General features: G+C 36.1%; 1 protein-coding gene across 2 annotated transcripts in view; it reads right to left on the bottom strand.

The window, feature by feature from the left end:
• The window catches only part of Nup210l (nucleoporin 210 like), a 119112-nt gene that overhangs the window by 81581 nt on the left and 16443 nt on the right, over positions 1-21088 (bottom strand). For both annotated transcript variants that reach the window (XM_027920851.2, XM_027920852.2), the window contains exons 7-12: positions 20875-21033; positions 16542-16610; positions 15332-15438; positions 14540-14680; positions 5324-5461; positions 2913-3068 (exon numbers count right to left, since the gene is read on the bottom strand). In XM_027920851.2, coding sequence (XP_027776652.2) covers positions 2913-3068; positions 5324-5461; positions 14540-14680; positions 15332-15438; positions 16542-16610; positions 20875-21033 — 770 coding nt within the window. The remainder of the gene's footprint in view (positions 1-2912; positions 3069-5323; positions 5462-14539; positions 14681-15331; positions 15439-16541; positions 16611-20874; positions 21034-21088) is intronic.

The following is a 21088-nucleotide window of genomic DNA, read 5'->3' as shown; positions in this document are numbered from 1 at the left end:
TAAACATATCTCTCTTCATCCCTCAATCAATGAATGTCTTCAAAACATTTAACACTATACAGCAGGGGCCTGGCAAATTTGGCCAGAACACAACCTGCTTTTGTACACAACCTGCTTTTGTATAGTAAGCTAAAAAATAGTTTTAAAGATTTGTAAACAACAACAACAAAGTCAAGCTCAGTGGCATGTGCAGGTAATCCCACCAGTTTGGGAGGCTGAGACAGGAGAATCACGAGTTCAAAGCTAGCCCTAAGCAATTTAGAGAAGCGCTGTCTCTAAATAAAATATAAAAAAGGGCTGGGGATGTGGCTCAGTAGTTAAATGCCCCTAGGTTCAATCCCTGGTACACCACCACCACCACCAACAACAACAACGAAGAATATGAGACAGAAAGTGTATGTAGGCTTCAAAGACTAATGTATCTAGTGCTTTTACAGAAAAAGATTGCTAACTTCTGACTTAAAGCACGGCCTCTTCCTTTCTTTTCTGTAGGGGGTGGTGGTACTGGAAATGAACCCAGGGCCTTGCCTATCCCAAGTCTGCCACTGAGCTCTACCCCAGCTTCATCCTCTTTCTTGATATTATTATTTATTGGTACCAGGGATTGAATCCAGGTGCTCTTTATCACTGAGCCACATCCCCAACCCTTTTTATATTTTGAGACAGAGTCTTACTAAATTGCTTAGGGCCTTGCTAATTGCTAAAGCTGATTTTGAACTTGAGATTTTTCTGCCTCAGACTCCTAAACCACTGGGATTACAGGTATATGCCACCACCTGCCTGGTTTATTGTTTGAGACAGGATCTTGCTAAATTGCTTAGGACTTTGCTAAATTGTTGAGGCTGGTTTTAAACCTGCTATCCTTCTGCCTCAGCATCCATAGCCGCTGGGATTATAGGCGTGTACCACCATGCTCTGCTCTTGCTATCTTTTTTATTTGGTAGCGGGGATTGAACTTGGGGGTACCACATCCTCAACCCTATTTTGTACTTTATTTAGAGACAGGGTCTCACTGAATTACTTAGTGCCTTGAAGTTGCTGAGGCAGGCTTTGAACTTGAGATCCTCCTGTCTCAGCCTCCCAAGCTGCTGGGATTACAGGCGTGTGCCACCACACCTGGCTCTTGCTATCTTTTTAAAACAATATATTTTATTTTGTCATTTTTGTTGCTTTCTATGTTTCTTCTGCTAGTTCCTCTTCCTCTATGTTCCTTGAAGTGACTCTTATATTACACAGAATCCCAAAGCTTCAATGACTAATCGTATGCTGATAACTCTCCAGCCTTAAACTGTCAGTTGAACTTCAGATTCCTATTTCCAATTATAAACATCTATCTGGATGCTCCACAGGTGAGTTAAATTTATCCAAAACTACCCATGCCTTCTTCTTTTCTTGTACAAGAAAAGAACAGTACTGTTTAAATGAGAATGTTTACCTCAGTGTTTGGCATATATTCAGTGCTTAATGTTAGCTATTTTTGTTATAATTACCATAAATATGATCATTAACTGGCCTTCATAAAGTAGCTTTATTTCTCTTTTTTCTAAAGATTTTTTAAAATATTTCTTTTTAGTTGCAGATGGACACAATACCTTTTTGTGATGCTGGCTATTGAACCTAGGGCCTCATGCATACTAGGCAAGGGCTCAACCATGAGCTACATCTCCAGCTCTTAGATGTTAGCTTCTTTAAGATAGGGATGATAAGCTATGTATTTTTGAATGTTCTATGACACCTAGTATGGTGTCATGTACCTAAAGATACTCAATAAATAATTACCAAGTAATGGCAAAATGCTAGGTCCTGCAGGGGAAAACAGCATACATTTAAAGTGGGAGAAAATAGAAAAATGGTAACAATAAATAGTAAATGATATGGGGGTTAGAATGTAGTTCAATGGTAGAGCGCTTGCCTAGCACATGTGAGGCACTGGGTTCAATCCTCAGCACTGCATAAAAATAAGTAAATAAAACAAAGGTATTGTATCCGTCTACAACTAAGAAAAAAATTTTAAGTTTTCAGTCTTTTAGAAACAGATTAACAAACCAAAATATGAGTTTAGAAATAAAGCTACTTGTGGCTGGGGTTAAAGCTCGGTGGTAGAGTGCTTGCCTCGCACATGTGAGGCACGGGGTTCAATCTTCAGCATCACATAAAAAATAAATTAATTAAATAAAGTAAAGATATTGTGCCTATCTTTTTTAATATTTATTTTTTAGTTGGACACAATATCATCTTTATTTTACTTATTTATTTTTATGTGGTGCTGAGGATTGAACCCAGGGCCTCACATGTGCTAGGCAAGCCCTCAACCACTGAGCCACAACCCCAGCCCTATTGTGTCTATCTTAAAAAAATCTTTAAGGGCTGGGGTTGTAGCTCCGTGGTAGAATGCTCGCCTTGAATGCAAACCTCGAAGGCACCAGGTTTGATCCTCAGCACCACATAAAAATAAAAAAATAAAGGTATTGTGTCCATCTACAACTTAAAAATTTTTTTTTAAATCTTTTAAAAAAAGAGAAATAAAGCTACTTTATGAAGGCCAGTTAATGATTATAATTTATGGTAATTGTAACAAAAATAGCTAACATTAAGCACTGAATATATGCCAAGTACTGAGGTAAACATTCTCATTTAAATCTCACATGTATTGTTCAATTATTGAACTAAATATTTACGTTATCTCCATTTTAGAGAAAACAAGCACATGTGTTAAATAAGTGGCTACTAAGACATGCAAAATTCAACCCAGGTTCAGAAATATTTAAGGAATATGTTCTTGTAGACTGAATTTGAACAATAGTTTTAAATAGCAAAGTTGAATTAGAAATATTTTCAAACATGTTAGTGTACTTGAATTTAGACAAAGTGTCTCAGAAGTGACCAGAAGGTTTCTTTGTAAAGTCACTTACCTTAATTTCCCCATACCGAAAGGGATTTTGTACATCTCGGGCCAAAACAGTACTGTTCCCTCTGACCTGACCTGCAGTCACCACCCCTTTGGTGGTTACCATGGCCACTGTTTCATTAGAAGAGGTCCAGGTGAAGTTGCCACTACCACCCTCTACCTGTGAAAAAGCACAACCTTACATTTAATTGTTGTAGGAGTAAAAATAGAATTTAAGAGAAAAATGTAAAACTCAATAGATGGAATAAAGTTTAGGAAATAATAAAACTAATAACTATCTCTGAACACATTAAGAAACTTTCCTGCTACATAATAAAGTAGCTAAATGGGCAAGAATAACACTAAAGGGAGGCTCAGAAATGGTGGTGTCATGAAACATTAAAAAAGGACACACAAGGGGAGCTGGGGCTGGGGCTCAGTGGTACAGTGCTTACCTAGCACGTGTGAGGCACTGGGTTAGATTCTCAGCACCACATATAAATAAAATAAATATCTGCTGACAACTAAAAATTATAAATTAAAAAACAAAATGACACAAGGGCCCATCAAAAGATGAATGAACAAAGACAATGTGGTATATATACTCAATGGAGTTTTACTCAGCCATAAAGAAGAATGAAATTATGGCATTTGTTGGTAAATGGATGGAAATGAAGACCATCATGCTAAGTGAAACAAGCTAGGTCCAGAAAATCAACGGTCAAATGTTTTTTCTTAAATGTAGAAGTTAGATCAAAATAAAGGAAAAAGAAAAAACAGGTAGGGAAGAGTCCCATGAAAATAGAAGAGCAACCAGTATATCAGAGGAAGGGGACTAAAGGAGTCAGAGGAGGGACAGGAAGAAGGAAGAACAGTGAAATGAATCTAATCAAACTTTCCTGTGTACAGATACACCACAGTGAATTTCATCTTTATATATATCCACAATGCACTATTTTTCGAAAAGCTATAAATAAGAAAATCAGTAGGATAAAGGAATGACAGCTCAGAATAGTTGCACACTTCTGTAATCCCAACGGCTCAGGAGGCTGAGGCAGGAACATTGCAAATCCAAAGCCAGCCTCAGCAGTTTAGCAAGGCCCTTAGCAACTTCTGAGACTGTTTCAAAATAAAAAGTAAACAAGGGCTGTAGATGTAGCTTGGTAGTTAAGCATTCCTGAGTTCAATCCCTGGTACCATAAAATAAAAATAATTTAAAAAAGAGCTAGGCGTGGTGGCACACACCTGTAATCCCAGCTACTTGGGAGGCTGAGGCAGGAGGATTCCAAATTTGAGGCCAACCTCAGAACCTCAGCAATGTAAAGATGCCCTAACCAACTTAGTGAGACTCTGCCTTAAACTAAATAAAATAAAATAAAAGGATTGGGGATGTATCTCTGTGGTAAAATACTTCTGGGTTCAATCCTAGCACCAAAAAAAAAAAAAAAAAAAACCGGAAAGAGAATTGGGGAGGGACAAGAGGAGGGAAAGAGGAAGTTCTGAGGAGGCTTAGTGGGAGAGTGCTTGCCCAGCACGTGTGAGGCACTTGGGTTCGATCCTTTGTATCACATAAAAATAAAATAAAGGTATTATGTCCATCTACTAATATATATATATATAAAGTTATAAAGTTTTGTCAACTTCCCTTGTGTTCTTCTTTAAATTTATTCTTATTAGTTCATTATAGATATATGTGATATTGGGGTTCATTTTGCATAATTATGAAAGCATGTAATTTAATTGCTCCAATTCAGTCTTCAGTACTTCCTCCTTTTATATATATAAAAGAAGAACACAAGGGAAGTTGACAAAACTTTATAAAACTTGCAAAGAAAGGATATATGGATGAGAGTCAAAAAGCATATCAAGTCTTATTATAGATGATAATATCCAAGAGCATGATTTGGTGGTTGGTGGTCATCAAAGACTAAATTATAGTATTAAGATTGTGAGGCCGGGTACAGTGGCACACACCTATAATCCCAGCAGCTCAGGAGGCAGAGGCAGGAGGATCGTGAGTTCAAAGCCATCCTCAGAACCTTAGTGAGGCACTTAGCAACTCAGCAAGACTCTGTCTCTAATAAAATATAAAAGTGCTGGGGGGGCTGGGTGCATGCTAATCAAACCCAGTGCCTCATGCATTCTAAGCGCGCTTGCCTAGCATGCATGAGGCATTGGGTTCGATTCTCAGCACCACATAAAGATATTGTGTCCACCTAAAACTAAAAAATAAATTTAAAAAAAAAAAGTGCTGGGGATGTGGCTTAGTGGTTGAGTGGCCCTGGGTTCAACTGAAAGAAAGAAAGAAAGGAAGAAAGAAAGAAAGATTGATTGTTAGGGGAAATGAAATATAACATTAACCAAATTTCAATAAGTTAATCTATCAGAGAAGCTGACTTATCTCTTTCTGATTTCTTATGTTATAATATACGATACCTGTACTTTATAACGATACAACATGCCCAGAGGATGATGAGGAAATGCCAAAAAGTTAGGTGTAAGCTTGATGGGAAAATAAATCTTCACTTCTTGCTGGTGTTTTATTATACATTTTACAGGATGAATATTGTTATTCTATAGCAACAAAAAAGGGAAGCAAAATACATTTTATAAAAATTGTTCTCATAATACATTCATATATACTGAAAACATCAGCAAAATACTGTGATAATGAAGTATTCAACAATTTTCTACCTTTAAAAGAAACAAATATTCATTAATGAAGCACAGCTACTATAGCTCACTTATAATGGGCGGGATCTTACTGGACCTAAAGTAAATACTATAATTAGAAAACATAGTTTAAAATTTTCTAAAATAAAAAGATTAACAAACATAGAAAGGGAACTGTAGTTCAGAATGAAAGATCCTTAGACATCCATCAATTAATTTCATAAGCTGCAAAGGCAAAAGAACTTTACAAACTACTCAGAAGAAAAGAGAACATTTAAAAGTGCTGGGATGACTCTGTACAGCCAGAAGTTGTGCTCTGTTTGTGTACAATGTGTCAAAATGCATTTTGCTGTCATGTATAACTAATTAGAACAAAATTTTAAAAGTGCTGGGGTATGGCATTCCCTTTATATTTAAAAGTAAGCACAGGAGACTGTGGCTGTAGCTCATCGGTAGAGTGAGCATGTGTAAGGCCCTGAGTTCAATCCTCAGCACCACATAAAAACAAAATAAAGGTATTGTGCCTACCTACAACTAAAATACACACACACAAGCATAGGGTTTTGGGGAAATCTATACAGGTAAAATGCAGTCCTCACACAATTACAATGACATTTTCTCTATGAAGGCAAAACTAATCAATCAATTTATATTCCTATCAATCAACTTTTTACCAAATTTTGAGAAGCCCTAAAATATTTGATCAACAGTTTCATATCTGTAATGATGGCCCTGATATTGTCTACATTCTCACAAGGTAGCTGAATCATAAACTGAAATAAGTCTTTCAGTTGATAATCACAAGTTCAAAGGCAGCCTTACCATCTTGGCGAGGCCTTAAGCAATTTAGACCCTGTCTCTAAATAAAAATTTAAAAAAATAATAAAAAGGGCTGGGATATGGCTCAGTAGTTAAGCATCCCTGGGTTCAACCCCCAGTATAAAATAGAAAGAAAGAAAAAAATTTACTGCAGGATATAGGTATAAATCTTCAATTGTATCTGTCTTGGCACACAATAAAATGTGGACATGAATAAGAGATAAAAGTAGAGGTAAGACTATAAACCAGGATAAAGAGGATGTGGCTAGAACAGGATGAAACTTAAAGTGAACTAGATGAAATAAGGAAAAAATGTTAAAAAATTTAAAGTTTTAAAATGCAATAAAGGGGTCTGGGGTTGGGCTCCGTGGTAGAGCGCTTGTCTAGCATATGGGAGGCACTGGATTCGATTTTCAGCACCACATATAAATAAGTAAATAAAATAAAGGTCCATGAACAACTAATAAAGATTTTTTTTTTTAAATGCAATAAAGGGCTGGGAGTACAGCTCAATGGCAGAACAAGCCCCATGCAAGGCCCTGAGTTCAATCCCCAGCACCAAACAAAACCCAAAAGACAAACCAAACAAAACCCCTAAAATGCAATAAAACAGTGAAGAATAGAATTATGTGGAAAGCTGCTGAATGCTTAATGTGGAAGAAAATTTAGAAAACTCTTTCAGAATGTTTGGAAAAGCATGCAGGTTAAAATATTCAACAGAGGGGCTGGGGTTGTGGCTCAGTGGCAGAACACTTGCCTGGCATGTGTGAGGCGCTGGGTTTGATTCTCAGCACCATGTATCAATAAATAAAATAAAGGGCTGGGGATGTGGCTCAAGCGGTAGCGCGCTCGCCTGGCATGCCTGCGGCCTGGGTTCGATCCTCAGCACCACATACAAGCAAAGATGTTGTGTCCACCGAAAACTAAAAAATAAATATTAAAAAATTCTCTCTCTCTCTCAAAATAAAAAATAAATAAATAAAATAAAGGTCCATTGACAACTAAAAAAAATATTTAAAAAAAAAAAATAGACAACAGAGAACCAAAGATTCAAAATCTAGATAACTGGTTGTCCTTTTTTTTTTTTTTTTTTTTTTTTTTTTTGTAGTTATAGATGGACAGAGTACCTTTACTTTATTTTTATGTGGTGCTAAGGATGGAACCCAGTGCCTCACAGGTGCTAGGCAAACACTCTATCACTGAGCTACAGCCCCAGCCCTCGGTTGTTCTTAATAGATGTGCTTCGGTATCACTGACTTTTTTTTGTGCGCGTATATGGGAATGCATGTGTTTTATTGGGGATTGAACCCAGGGGTGCTTTACCACTAAGCTACATCACTAGCCCTTTTGTTTTTATTTTGAGACAGGAGCTTGCTAAATTGTTGAGGCTGGCCTCAAACTTGTGACCTTCTTGATTTAGCCTTCCATGTTGCTGGGATTACAGGCTTGTGCCATCATGCCCACCTAGGTATCACTAACTTCTAAGTACCACTTTCCACAATTTATTTTTCAGTGTTGGGACCTGAACCAGGGCCTTGCACGTATAAAGCAGCTCTATCACTGAGCTATATCCCTAGCTATAAGTTTTGATATGTGATAATTTTCAATGGTGCTTCATTATGATTTACTCTTTGACATATGCATTATCTAGGTATACATACTTTCTAATTATGTATTCGGGGCATGGTGGCATGCACCTGTAATCCCAGATACTTGGGAGGTAAAGGCAGGAAGATCTCAAGTTTGAGGCCAGCCTCAGCAACTTAGTGAAGCCCTAAACAACTTAGTGAAACCCTGTCTCAAAATAAAAACTAAAAAGGGCTGGGGATGTGGCTCAGTGGTTAAGCTACCCTGGATTCAATCCCTGGTACCAAAAATAAGTAAATGAAACTAAACTTGTGGTTACTAAATGATCAACAATTTCACTCTTGGGCATTTATTCCAGAGAAATGAAAACTTGCATTCACACTGAAATATGTATAAGAATATTCCCACATAGTATCTATTATTAAAACATGAAATAATAATACATGCAACAATTTGCATGGATCTTAAGTGCATTATACTTAGTTAAAAAAAAAGCCAGTCTGGGCTGGGATTATAGCTCAGTGGTAGAGCACTTGCCTGGCATGTGTGAGGCATGCATTTGATCCTCAGCACCACCTAAAAATAAATAAATAACAAATAAAGGTATTATGTCCATCAACAACTAAAAAATACAAAAAAAAAAGAAAAAAGCAAATCTTAGTAGCTCAGGGGTAGGGTGCTTGTATAGTTAGTATGTGCAAGGTCCTGGGTTCAATCCTCAGGAAAAAAAAATCTGAATTTCAAAATTTAACAGGTGGTAAAACTTCAGTTATATGCTATCCTCAAGACAACAAAACTATAAACTACATATTCTAGGGGATGGGGAAAAGGCTGGATTAGGTGTGGCTGTCAGAGGATAAGGGATTTCCTCTATAACAAGGGAACAGTTCTATATCATGATGATAGGAGCAGGTGTATGAATCTGGAGCGAAATTGTATAGAACCACACATACACCACAAAAATGAGTGTATGTAAGAATAACATCTCAAGTCTAATTAAAAATATTGTACCAATGTTAATTTTCTGGATTTCACTTTGTACTAAGGTTATTTTAGATGTCATTGGGAGAACTAAGTAGAGTTCAAGGGACACTCTAGACTATATAAATATATATTTTAAACAGTTTTATTGACATATAATTCACATGCCAATACAATTCACCCATTTAAAGGGTATTATTTAGAGGCTTTAGAATATTCAGTTTTGCATCATCACAATCAATTTTAGAATATTTTCATTACCTCAAAAAGAAATTCCATACCTCTTAGCTATCACCCGCCAAGCTCTCCATTCCTTCTAGCTCTGCTAACAACCATTAATATACCTTGTCTCCAGAGATTTGCCCATTCAATCTTTCATATAAATGAACTCACACAACACATGGTCTTTTGTAAGTGACTTTTTTCACGTGGAGTAATGTTTTTAAGAATTATATGAGTTGTACCATGTATCAGTACTTTGTTACTTTTTATTTCTGAATAATATTCCATTGAATTGACAGATCATGTTTATTTATCCATTCAGTCAGTGGACTGTTTCTGCTTTCTGATTATTATGAATGCTGTTGCTATGAATACTCATATACCAGTTTTAGGGTAAACATATGTCTCTTGTATATATACGTAGGAATAGAATTGCTGGATGACACTGAAACTCTATGTTCAGACTTCTAATGAATTGCTATGTGTTTTCCAAAGTGGCTGCACTATTTTACATTTCTTTCAACATTGAATAGGGTTCTAATTTCTCTACATGTTCACCAACACTTATTATTGTCTTTTTTATCTATCTTTTTTATTTTAGCCATTCTAGTGGGTGTGAAGTGGTATATCATGGTGGCTCTTGATTTGCATTTTTAATTACTAACGTGCTAGCTTTTTTGTTGCTGTCAAAATACCTGAGAAAAACAAAGGAGAAAAGATTTATTTTGACTCATGGTTTTAGAGGCCCCATGGTTATGAACTTGTGGTAAGGCAGAATATCATGCATGGCATGGAGCACATAGTAGAGCAGATCTGCTTACCTCATGGCAGTCAGGAAGCAGAGAGAGTTGGAGGAAAGGGCCAGGGACAAAATATATCCATTAAGAACACCCTCCCAGTGACCTACCTCCTCCAATGAGGCTCCACCTCCTAATATTGTCACAGACTGGTGATCAATCCTTTTGCACTGGCCTTTAGGGGACATTTTAGATCCAACTATATGAACTAATCATCTTGAACATCTTTTCATGAGCTTATTGGATATTTGTACATCATCTTATCCCAAGTGCTATTTTTGTAACTTCAGAATAAAAATAATAACTTCAAAATAAAAAGTTTTAAAAAGTTATTAATGATAACTATATTTCTAAATGGTTAAGTGCTCCAATATATTCAATAAAAACTTCAGGGCTAAGAATGTAGCTCAGTGGTAAAGCACTTACTTTGCATGTGTAGGGCCCTAGCATCACCATGAAGGAAAAAAAAAATCTTTCAAATTTTCAGATAAATTCATAATACACAAACACAGAAAAAGAGTTAATTATTTTCCAATTCTCTTAACTAGGTACAAGGAAACTCAAGACCTTTTTAAGAATATATTCTAGTTAAGAATATAGTGACAGGACCTGGGTAATAGCTCAGTGGTGGAGTACTTGCCTAGCACGTGTAGGGCACTGGATTTGATCCTCAGTACCACACATAAAAAAAATGAAGGTATTGTGTCCACCTTAAAAAAAAAAAGAAGAAGAATATAGTGACTATCTGGGTATGATGGTATGTGTCTATAATCCCAACTACACTGGAGGATGAAATGGGAGCATGACTTGAGCTCATGAATTCAAGACCAGCCTGGCAACCCAGTGAGACAACATTTAAAACAAAACAAAAAAAAAAACAAACAAATAAAACCATAAGAGTGTAAGAGATGCCAATTAAAATCTTCAGGCCAAGTTTGAATTTGATGAACAATAGGGCAAAGGCAAAAATATCAAAACAAAATAATTTTTTTAGAAAAAAGTGAGCTCAGATTTGGTTTCAGATCTCTCAGTTTAATTTTGATTTTCTTAAAAAAATTTTTTAAGTATTTATTTTTTTTAGTTTTAGTTAGACACAATACCCCTATTTTGTTTGTTTTTATGTGGTGCTGAGGATCGAACCCAGTGCCTCACACGTGCAAGGCAGGTGCTCTACCACTGAGCCCCAGCCCCAGCCCCTAAGAAATTTTTAAACCAACTGACATGCAAAAACATTAAAAGTGTACAAATTAATGTGTATCTTATACATTTTGGTTTTCTTATTTATTTATTTTAACTAAGGTTTGAATCCAGGAATACTCTGTCACTGAGCTATATCTCCAGACCGTTTCATTTTTTATTTTGAGACAGGATTCACTAAGTTGCTGAAGCTGGCCTCCAACCTGCAATCCTTTTGCCTCAGCCTCTTAAGTCGATGGAATTATAGATGTGTGCTACTGTGCCTAGCCCATGTAATGTTTTTGTGGCTTTTTTTTTTTTTTTTGTACCAGGGATTGAACCAAGGGGTGCTCAACCACTGAGCCACAAACCCAGCCCTTTTTAGTTTTTTTTAACTTATTTTTTAGTTGTAGTTGGGCACAATACCCTTATTTTATTCATTTATTTTTATGTGGTGCTGAGGATCAAACCTAGGGTCCTGCACGTGCAAGGCGAGCACTCTACCGCTGAGCCCCAGCCCCAGCCCCCTTTTTAGTTTTTATTTTGAGATAAATAAAAAGTTGGGATTACAGGTGTGCACCACCATGCCCAGCCCACATAATGTTTTGATACATGTATATATTGCATAATGTTTAAATCAGGTTAAACACATTCATCTCCTCAAATACTTATCATTTCTTTATGATTAAAACTCTCAAAATCCTTTCTTCTAGTTTTTTAAAAATATATGCTACATCATTATCTATAGTCACCCTACAATGGAACAGCACACCAGAAACTTCTTGCTCCTAACTATAGCTTAGTACCTATCAATCAACTCTTCTCTATCCCTCCTCCTCCCAACTCTTCCCCAGCCGCTGGTAACCACCATTCCAATCTCAGAGTGAGCTCAGATTTTAAAACAGAACACTATTTTATGGATGGGGAGAGTGGCTCACTGGTAGAGCAAGTGCCTAGCTAGCATAAGACCTGGATTTGATATCCAGCACAGCAAATTATCATTATCCATTTCAAAAAGTAGGACTTGTAGGATTTAAAAACAATTCTAGAAATTGGTTACAATTCTAGAAACAGGTTCTCCTGCCAGAAATACCATAACTAACTAGGCATGGTGGTGCGACCCTATAATCCCAGCAATTTGGGAAGCTAAAACAGGAGAATTGCAAATTCTAAGCAATTTAGCAAGAACCTGTCTCAAAATAAAAAATAAAAAGGTCTGGAAGGGCTGGGGATGTGGCTAAGTGGTTAAATCCCCTCTAGGTTCAATTCCAGATACCAACAAAACAAAATTTAAAAAATAATAATATTATATTTTAAAAATCACAGTGAGTTATCCAGGTGCTATGGTGCATGCCTGTAATCTCAGCAACTTGGGAAACTGAGGCAGGAGGAGTACAAATTCAAAGACAGCCTCAGCAGCTTAGAGAGGCCCCGAGCAATTCAGGGAGAGCTGTCTTAAAACAAAAAAGAATTGTGGCAGATTGAAAAGAGTCTAAATGGTGCAATTACTTTTTAGTTATTCCAAGTGATTATTGTCTTACCTTCATATTTTTTTAGAAGATCAGAAATCTTGGGTTTTATTTGAAATTTCCCAATTAAGAAGAAAGTTATAATCCCCAGCACACACACACACAGACACACACACACACACAGAAAGAAACATACACAGGGGCTGCGGTTGTGGCTCAGTGGTATAGTGCTCCTCAGCACATGCCAGGCCCTGGGTTTGATCCTCAGCACCACATATAAATAAATAAATAAAATAAAGGTATTGTGTCAACTACAGTTAAAAAATATTTTTAAAAAAGAAACATATACAGATATACACACAAATTAAAGAAAGAAACTTAACATGCCAAAACAAAAAGTCTACAAACCAGAGAGTCTGCAGGCCACCAGTTTGTAATCTCTATATAGAGTCCTATAAAACCATATTGAGAAGTTTAAACTTCACCTTGAAATCAAAAGGAAGCTGGGAACAGTGGTGCACAACTATAATCCCAGTGACTTGGGAGGTTGAGGCTGGAGGATCACAAGTTTGAGGTTAGCCCTCAGCAATTTAGCAAGGCTAAACTTAGCAAGACTCTGTCTCAGAATAAAATAATAAAAAGGGTTGGGGATGTGGCTCAGAAGTAAAGTGCCCCTTGGTTCAGTTCCTGGTTAAAAAAAAAAAAGCATCAAAAAGAAGCTATCAAACATATCTAAACAGGTAAATACATAAATAATTTTTGTAGTTTTTAGACTATCATTCAATTAGGGGCAAGACTGAAGATAGGAATATCAGGAAGCTAGGTTAAAGATAGCAGTAGGGACAGTAAAAAATGAATATGAGAGACAATTAATTAGAAGAATTAATATGACAATATTGTATTGAATGAAGGTAAAGGGTAACTTGGGATTTTATATGGAAAAATTGAATGAAGGGAGCATTAGAACAACATAATTTGGGGAAGGGAAGAATGCTGGCAGGCTATTAAAAATCAGGACACTTTAGGGGCTGTGGCTGTGGCTCAGCGGCAAAAAGCTCGCCTAGCAGGTGCGAGGCGCTGGGTTCTATCCTCAGCACCACATAAAAATAAGTAAACAAAATAAAGGTATTACGTCCAATTATAACTAAACAATAAATATTAACAAATAAATAAATAAAGGTATTGTGTCCAACTACAACTAAAAAAAAGTATTAAAAAAATCAGGATACTTTAAATTGTGCACTGTCGCACACGCCTGTAATCCCAGTAACTCAGGAAGCTGAGGCAGGAGAGTGACAAGTTTGAGGCCAGGTCTGGAGACCCTCACCCCAAAATAAAAAGGGCTGGTAATATAGCTCAGTGGTAAAGTGCCCTGGGTTCAATGCCCAGTACTCACCCCCCAAATCAGGGAACTTCTATAATTTAAAGGCATTAAAATGGATTAATTTCTCATATATTTATCCAGTAATGCCTCCATTTCTGGTATTATGCCATATGGAAATTAAGCAAAATGAGAAAAAATGTACAAAAATATTTAGGTATGCCATTTACAATAGTAAAATATAGGAAATAAAATAAAAGCTCAATGTTGGGGACCGAGCTAAATAAAATGGCACATTGACCATTTGTATTTTTAGAATAAAGTACTCCATATAGTACTTGATGACATAGAGAAATACACATATGAAATAATTTTTAAAGTAACCCTAAATGATATATACACAATGAAGACAAACACACATTATGGACAACAACAAAGATTTGAACAGGAAATTGTACGAATGTACACTGTTAAGTGTACTATTTAGGAAATTTTTTTTTATTTTTTTAAATCTAAAAAACGGTATGTCTTGTATCTGCTTGTAAATCAAGTCAACTAACCCTATTCAACATTTTTAGGATACAAAGAACATCCTTTTACTTCCTACCTGATGAACGATGGAAGTCAGGGATGCATTTATCACCACCACACCATCCTTCAAGGCTTTTACTACATGGTAAGATCCATTCACAGTGGTTAGTTGTTCTTTAAAGTACTCCTCTAGAAAACCATATGTAATCCTGAGATTCTGAAATCAGCACAACAGCAACACAAACCTGAAGATATGTTCTTTCCCCAAAGCCATTTTAATTCCAAAATATATACAAAACTGTTGCTATGCATTCAAGGGATAAAAAGAAGAACAAAACCTTTGCTTTCCCCATGGAAATTCTAAGTCGGGAAGATGTAATTTTAAAATGGTATTAGTTTTTGAAGTATTTCATTAGTAGCAAGTATCATGAACAGGAGGAATCAAAACTATGTAAATGTTACCACTAGTTGGTAGTTCTCAGGGGAGGAAAATAAAGACCCTGGAGCTTAAGTACAACACCTGATGCCTCTCACTACTACAAAACTGAGGTAACCATCTCTAAAGGGAGAATAGAGCAAGGATCTCCTCCAGAGTGCTCCCGCTGGTGCTCTCTTCAACTCTTTCCCATAATTCTGACTGAATTATATTTTTTACTTCTGGTTTAGCATTCCTCAAGGACAGCACTAGTTGGTTATTATGTTATTATGATATTATCATGTTATTCTAATGATAATAACAACCTAGTAACTTGAATTCCCAAAGGTAAAGTCTGGAAACAAAGGAAAAAAGAGGAACTTCTAATCAGAAAGATGGCCCCTTCAAAGAATTATCCACAAAAGGAACTAGAAAGATCTAAAAGAAACTCACATCTGAAATATAGACCTTTGTGCTGCTTCTATCAAACACTTCTATTGTAATAACATACACCTGTCCCACCTCTAGACTCCATCGGTCTCCAGGGTAGATGGTGAATCCTATATACAAATCAAGAAACAAAAGTATTAGAAGAAGCCAACATGTTTCTAAAATGAAATAACAAACAAATTTTAAAAGACAAAAACTTGCTAATAGAGAGGTTTCCAAAGCAAATCTTTCAGTTTCTTCTCTCAAACTTTATAACAACATAAGGTTCCAAGGGCTGAGGTCTGGCTCAGAGATAGAGCACTTGCTCTACCCAGTGAGACACTGGGTTCCATCCCCAGCACCACATAAAAAAAGAAAATAGGGTTCCAACAATCATGGTTTAACTTAGCTTATATCAAATATAAAGAAGCACTGTCACTTATATATGTAGACAGCTCAAACCACAATTAAGGCTCATTCAAAATGTGCCAGACAGTTCTAGCTTCTTTCAGTCAGACTCTGTTTCAAGAGCCTAAGGACATTAAGATTTCCTTCCTGATTTCTTTCTTTCTTTCCTTCCTTCCTTCCTCCCTCCCTCCCTCCCTTCCTCCCTTTCCTTTTCCTTCCTTCCTTTCTTTCTTTCTTTCTTTTCTTTCCATCTCTTTCTTTCTTTCTGCCCCCACCCTGTCTGTTTCTTTCTTTCTTTATTTTTGGTATCATGGATTGAACCCAAGGGCACTCAACTACTGAGCCTCAGCCCCAGCCCTTTTAATTTTTTGAGACAGGGTTTCACTAGGTTGCTTACAGCCTCGCCAAATTGCTGAGGCTAGCTTCACATCTGCAATCCTCCTGCCTCAGCCTCCCAAACTGCTGGGATTACAGGCATGTGCCACCATGCCCAGCCTTTTCCCTTGCATAAGTCTCTTTTCCTAACCCAAAGATTGTATTATGAAGATTTCAGATCGTTTCTGTTTCAAGATGTTTCCCTCTTGCAGATAGAATTTAACCAGAACAATTAATCAAAACATGTCCAAGTAAAGTTGAATTTGAAGTTAGTTAGGTCCCAAAACAAAGACTGAGACCTCTAAGGTCTCTAATTTTTAATGCACCCATTTTAGTAAAATCATTTAAATTATTAAACTTACAACCAACAATAAAAATTATAAAAAAATAAAGATTTTTTCTGTAAAAAAATAAATTATTAAACTTTCTGAAAACCATTATCTAAAAATACCTAAAAATCCAGGCTCTACAACATGTATAGTGCAATTTGGGAGTCCAGACACAGATCGCATATGGACATCTTAATTTTTGCTTAAGGAAATCATGTGGACCAGAGTTGGATAAAAATTAAAAGGTAAGCTACCAAAGCAAAGAATAATAAACACACAACAAAAATTTTGTCTTCTATTTCCTTCAGAAATCCAAAATTTAAATGTGTACACTTCTGAGAAAAATCTGTGGGATACTCAGTCATCGCAGGAGTTAGGTATTCTTGATCTTCAACCTTGAAGTGGGTGGAATTGGAGAAAGATTATGCTCTGTGTTTTTTAAAATTCATTTAGCTGAAGAACTCTTTCTCCAAATAAATTCTTACATAGGAGTCCAATATGAAATTCAAGACAGGTGGCACCATACGGGAGGAAGAGACCTTTTGGCTCAAGAGAAAAACAGCGGTGATATAGGTGGGGGGAGATACACAACTTGCTACCCAGCAACATGCATAGAGCTCTGCAGGTAGTTTCAAAATCATTGTCTGCAAATCTTTTCTCTTTGCCATCATATACTTGTAGGTCACTTATATATCATGTTACTCATTTCCCCTTCAGCTACATTATAGCAGAGGTACTTCTAGCATGGTGGCACACACCTCTAATCCCAGTAACTGAGGAGGCTAAGGTAGAAGGATCACAAGTTCAAGGCCAGCTGCAGCAACTTAGATCATTTCTCAAAATAAAAAGGGCCGCAGATGTAGCTTGGTGGTAAAGTAATCCTGGGATCAATCCTCAGGACCCCCCATGCAATCCCCCCACAAAAAAATTATAGCAGAAGTATAAATTTATTCTAATATCAGTCAATATGCAATCTAATTAGGAACATGCTTCCCTCTCAAAAACATTATTACACTGTGGCTCAGTGGTGGAGCGCTTGCCTCACATGTATAAGGCACTGGGTTTGATTCTCAGCATCACATATAAATAAATAAAATAAATAAATAAATAAAGGTTCATCCACAACTAAAAAAATATTTTTAAAAAACCACATTACAGGGGGTGGGATTGTGGCTCAGTGGTTGAGAGCTTGCCTAGCATGGGCGGGATCCAGGTTTGATCCTCAGCACCACATAAAAAAATAAAGGCATTGTGTTGTGTCCATCTACACCTAAAAAAATTAAATATTTAAAAAAAAAGAAATGTTAAAAAAAACACATTACATCTAAAAGCCAATAAGAAATTATTCTGCTCTGAGAAATAGGTACCTAAGATGACTAAACACTCGCTAATTCAAAGTATACTAATTTAGAAGTTGTATTAATTCAGTCATGGACTAGGTTATAATTTATTTTTATATTTTACAGAGATAATGAAAGTAAAATAATATTTAGTATGAGATCAAATTTTTACAGCTGCTTCATATACTCCAAATGAGCTATGAAGACTATCTAACCTATACATGGATAAACAGATAAAATTAACATGTTAAAGAATATATTTTTTAAAAAGATTGGCAAGGACACAGTTTTATTTTTTTAAAGAGAAAGAGAGAGAGAGAATTTTTAATATTTATTTTTTAGTTTTCGGCGGACACAACATCTTTGTTTGTATGTGGTGCTGAGGATCGAGCGCGCTACCGCTTGAGCCACATCCCCAGCCCGTTAAAGAATATTTTAAGCTATTAATTAAAGCAACTTTTCTAAAGATTGTATAGGCACCAGGCAAGGTGGCATGCCTTTCATCCCAGAATCTTGGGAGGCTACAGCAGCAGGATCGTGAATTCATAGCCAGCTTTAGCAACTTAGTAAGGCTCTAAACAAGATCCTGTCTCAAAATAAAAATTAAAATTAAAAATTAAAAAGGGCTGGAATGTGGCTCAGTGGTTGAGTGTCTCTGGGCTCAATCTCTGGTATCAAAAAAAAATAATAATAATAATAAGAATTAAAAAAATAAAGATTGGAGCTGGGGCTCAGTGGTATGGCGCTTGCCTAGCACATGTGAGACACTGGGTTCGATCCTCAGCACCACATTAAAAAAAGTAAATAAAGGTATTGCGTCCATCCACAACATATTATATATATTTTACATATATATGTAAAAAAAACCCTGTACACTCAGAAAAATGAGAAATTATACCCCATCTGATTCAAATGTATAATTCAAATGTCAAGATCATTGTACTATCCTGTGTAACTAATTAAAACAAATAAAAAAAAGAAAAATTAAATAAAAAAAGAAAGAAAGAAAGAAAATAAAGATTGGATAGGTAACTAGGTGCCAAACTAGACTTGGTTCTGATATGTGAATACAATGCTTGTAAAATAAGGAAATTCAGAAATACAATATTCCCTTCATTTTGCAGATGAAACATCTCCACAATTCTCTAAACCAATTTATTCCTCCATCAAATAAAATATTCTACCTTCAAGTTAATCCTACCCTAAAATTAATTTTCTCTTGCCTGTCAGAAAACTTGCTCCATCAACTGGCTCTCATTTCTCAATATCTTTGCCATGGTCAAATTTCTCCTATTTTAAAAAAGTTATTTTTAGGTCTTTTCCAATCTTCTACCTCATTTTTCTTTTTGTTTTCAATGCCATTGTGTTTTAATTGACAAGGTGCCCCGGGACCTTGTACTGAATATAACCTTACTTAATATCTCCATCGGATTTCACACAGTCTCCTCTTTTTAAGGTCCTCACTTGGTGAAACTCCTCTCTCCTGGTTTTTCTACATTTTATTTTATTGATTAATTGCAGTACTGAGTGCTTTAACCTAGAAGTGCTTTATACCTGAGCCACATTTCCAGCCTTTTTTATTTTTTGATTTTGAGACAGGGTCTTGCCAAGTTGCTTAGGGCTCCACTAAGTTGCCGAGACTGGCCTCGAATTTGTGATCATCCTACCTCAGTCTCCCATCCTGTCACATGCCTGTGATGTGACATGCCAGGCGTGTGACACTGCACCCTGCTCTTTCTTCTATCCTTTTCTTTCTTTCTTTCTCTCTCCCTTTTTAACAGGTGCTAGACAAATTATGAATAGTCACCATCCACTTGCTCAAGAAAGACATAAATAGTCAAGTATAATGTATTTTAATATTTGCTACTTTGTAATAAGTAACTATACAGACTAGAATATGGAAAAAAATTAGGTTTGCCTAGGGATTTTCATGGATGTGCCTGACACATAGGTAGGGCTCAACATATACTGAATGACTTAGTTTATTTTGTGTTTGTTGACAAATATCCTAGGCACCTTAAAGAACAAACAACTTTGGGTCAATAACTCTCTTCAATATGGATCAGACAAATAATAAAAACATCTATCACATTCTACAAGTGCTGTATCTGTCCAGTTTTACTGAGAGTAAGCCTACTCGGCCCTACGTAATCTATCCCTCCCCTACTCTATCACCTCTTCTGCTACTTTCCCCTGATTCACTTCAGTGTAGCCTTATTTTATTCCTCATGTTTCTGTAAGCATACCAAACATGGTTCTGCTTCAGAACCTTTGCAACTGCTATTTCCCCTTCCTGGAGATCTTTCACCCAGATATCTGCAAGGCTCATTACTCCAATGTGACCTTATCAGAGAGGACTTCCCTAACTATCCTGGGTAAAATAGCAGTCTGTATCCTCAGTGTTTTGAACATTGTTGAGCATACAGTAGAAATATAACTGATATTTACTGTGTGAAGTAATTCTTTTTAGATTGAAATATTTAAAAATAGGAAATACTTCCAAATTAAACACTGAAAAAAATGAAGTCCAAATCATATTTATGTATTTTTTTAAATTTAAATCTTCATTCTGTTTTGTTTTCCTTAACTATATTAGAGCTCCTTGAATCTCTCTTTGTTCAATCCTTACAGAGTAGTTTTAGTGAATTTTAAAATTACTCTCAACTCAAATGTTTAAAATCTTAATTAAATATCTTCTATGGACAATACCATCTTTTCACAATTATCATGTAAAAATAGGAAAGGAAAAATTAAACAAAACTCATGTATGTTCCTCCAAACTCCATTATCCCCAGTCTCCCAATTTTAATCGATGGAGGATACAAATAAGCATTGAAGTCAACAGATCCCAAGTTCCAACTACTCTCCTTTTCTTATCTCTCATTTGTTAGAAATTAAGACAAAAACAGTTCTTTGTTAAAAAAATAATTGAAACACATAGAAAAACAGTGAGTTGCTTAGTATGCAGAAAACCCTCAGTTCAATCCCTAGCACCACAAAAGAAAGATAAGCAGTATATTATAATCAATCTTAATAAACTCTTTACCAAGGAACATATCTAGTATGCTCAGGAAAGTTAGATTGGCAGATAAACTTGAACAAAAGAAAAGGATACTTTTGTGAACAAAGACAAGATTAGTTTGGCCTAGTCGGAGGGCAGTCACCGTGGCTGTTCTCTCATCCAGTAAAGCCACTTTCCCAGAAAGAGACCCATTACGTGTAAATCTATGGTCTTGCAATTCCAGTATATAATGTTCCAGGGGAAATTTCACCTCTGTAAGACATAAAAGACATATAAATGTAATGACAGAGCTACTGTAGAGAATAAT

This window comes from Marmota flaviventris, chromosome 10 (genome assembly GCF_047511675.1).
Source record: "Marmota flaviventris isolate mMarFla1 chromosome 10, mMarFla1.hap1, whole genome shotgun sequence".
In the NCBI taxonomy this organism is placed as follows: Eukaryota; Metazoa; Chordata; class Mammalia; order Rodentia; family Sciuridae; genus Marmota; species Marmota flaviventris.
This window is presented reverse-complemented; position numbering and strand designations above follow the sequence as displayed.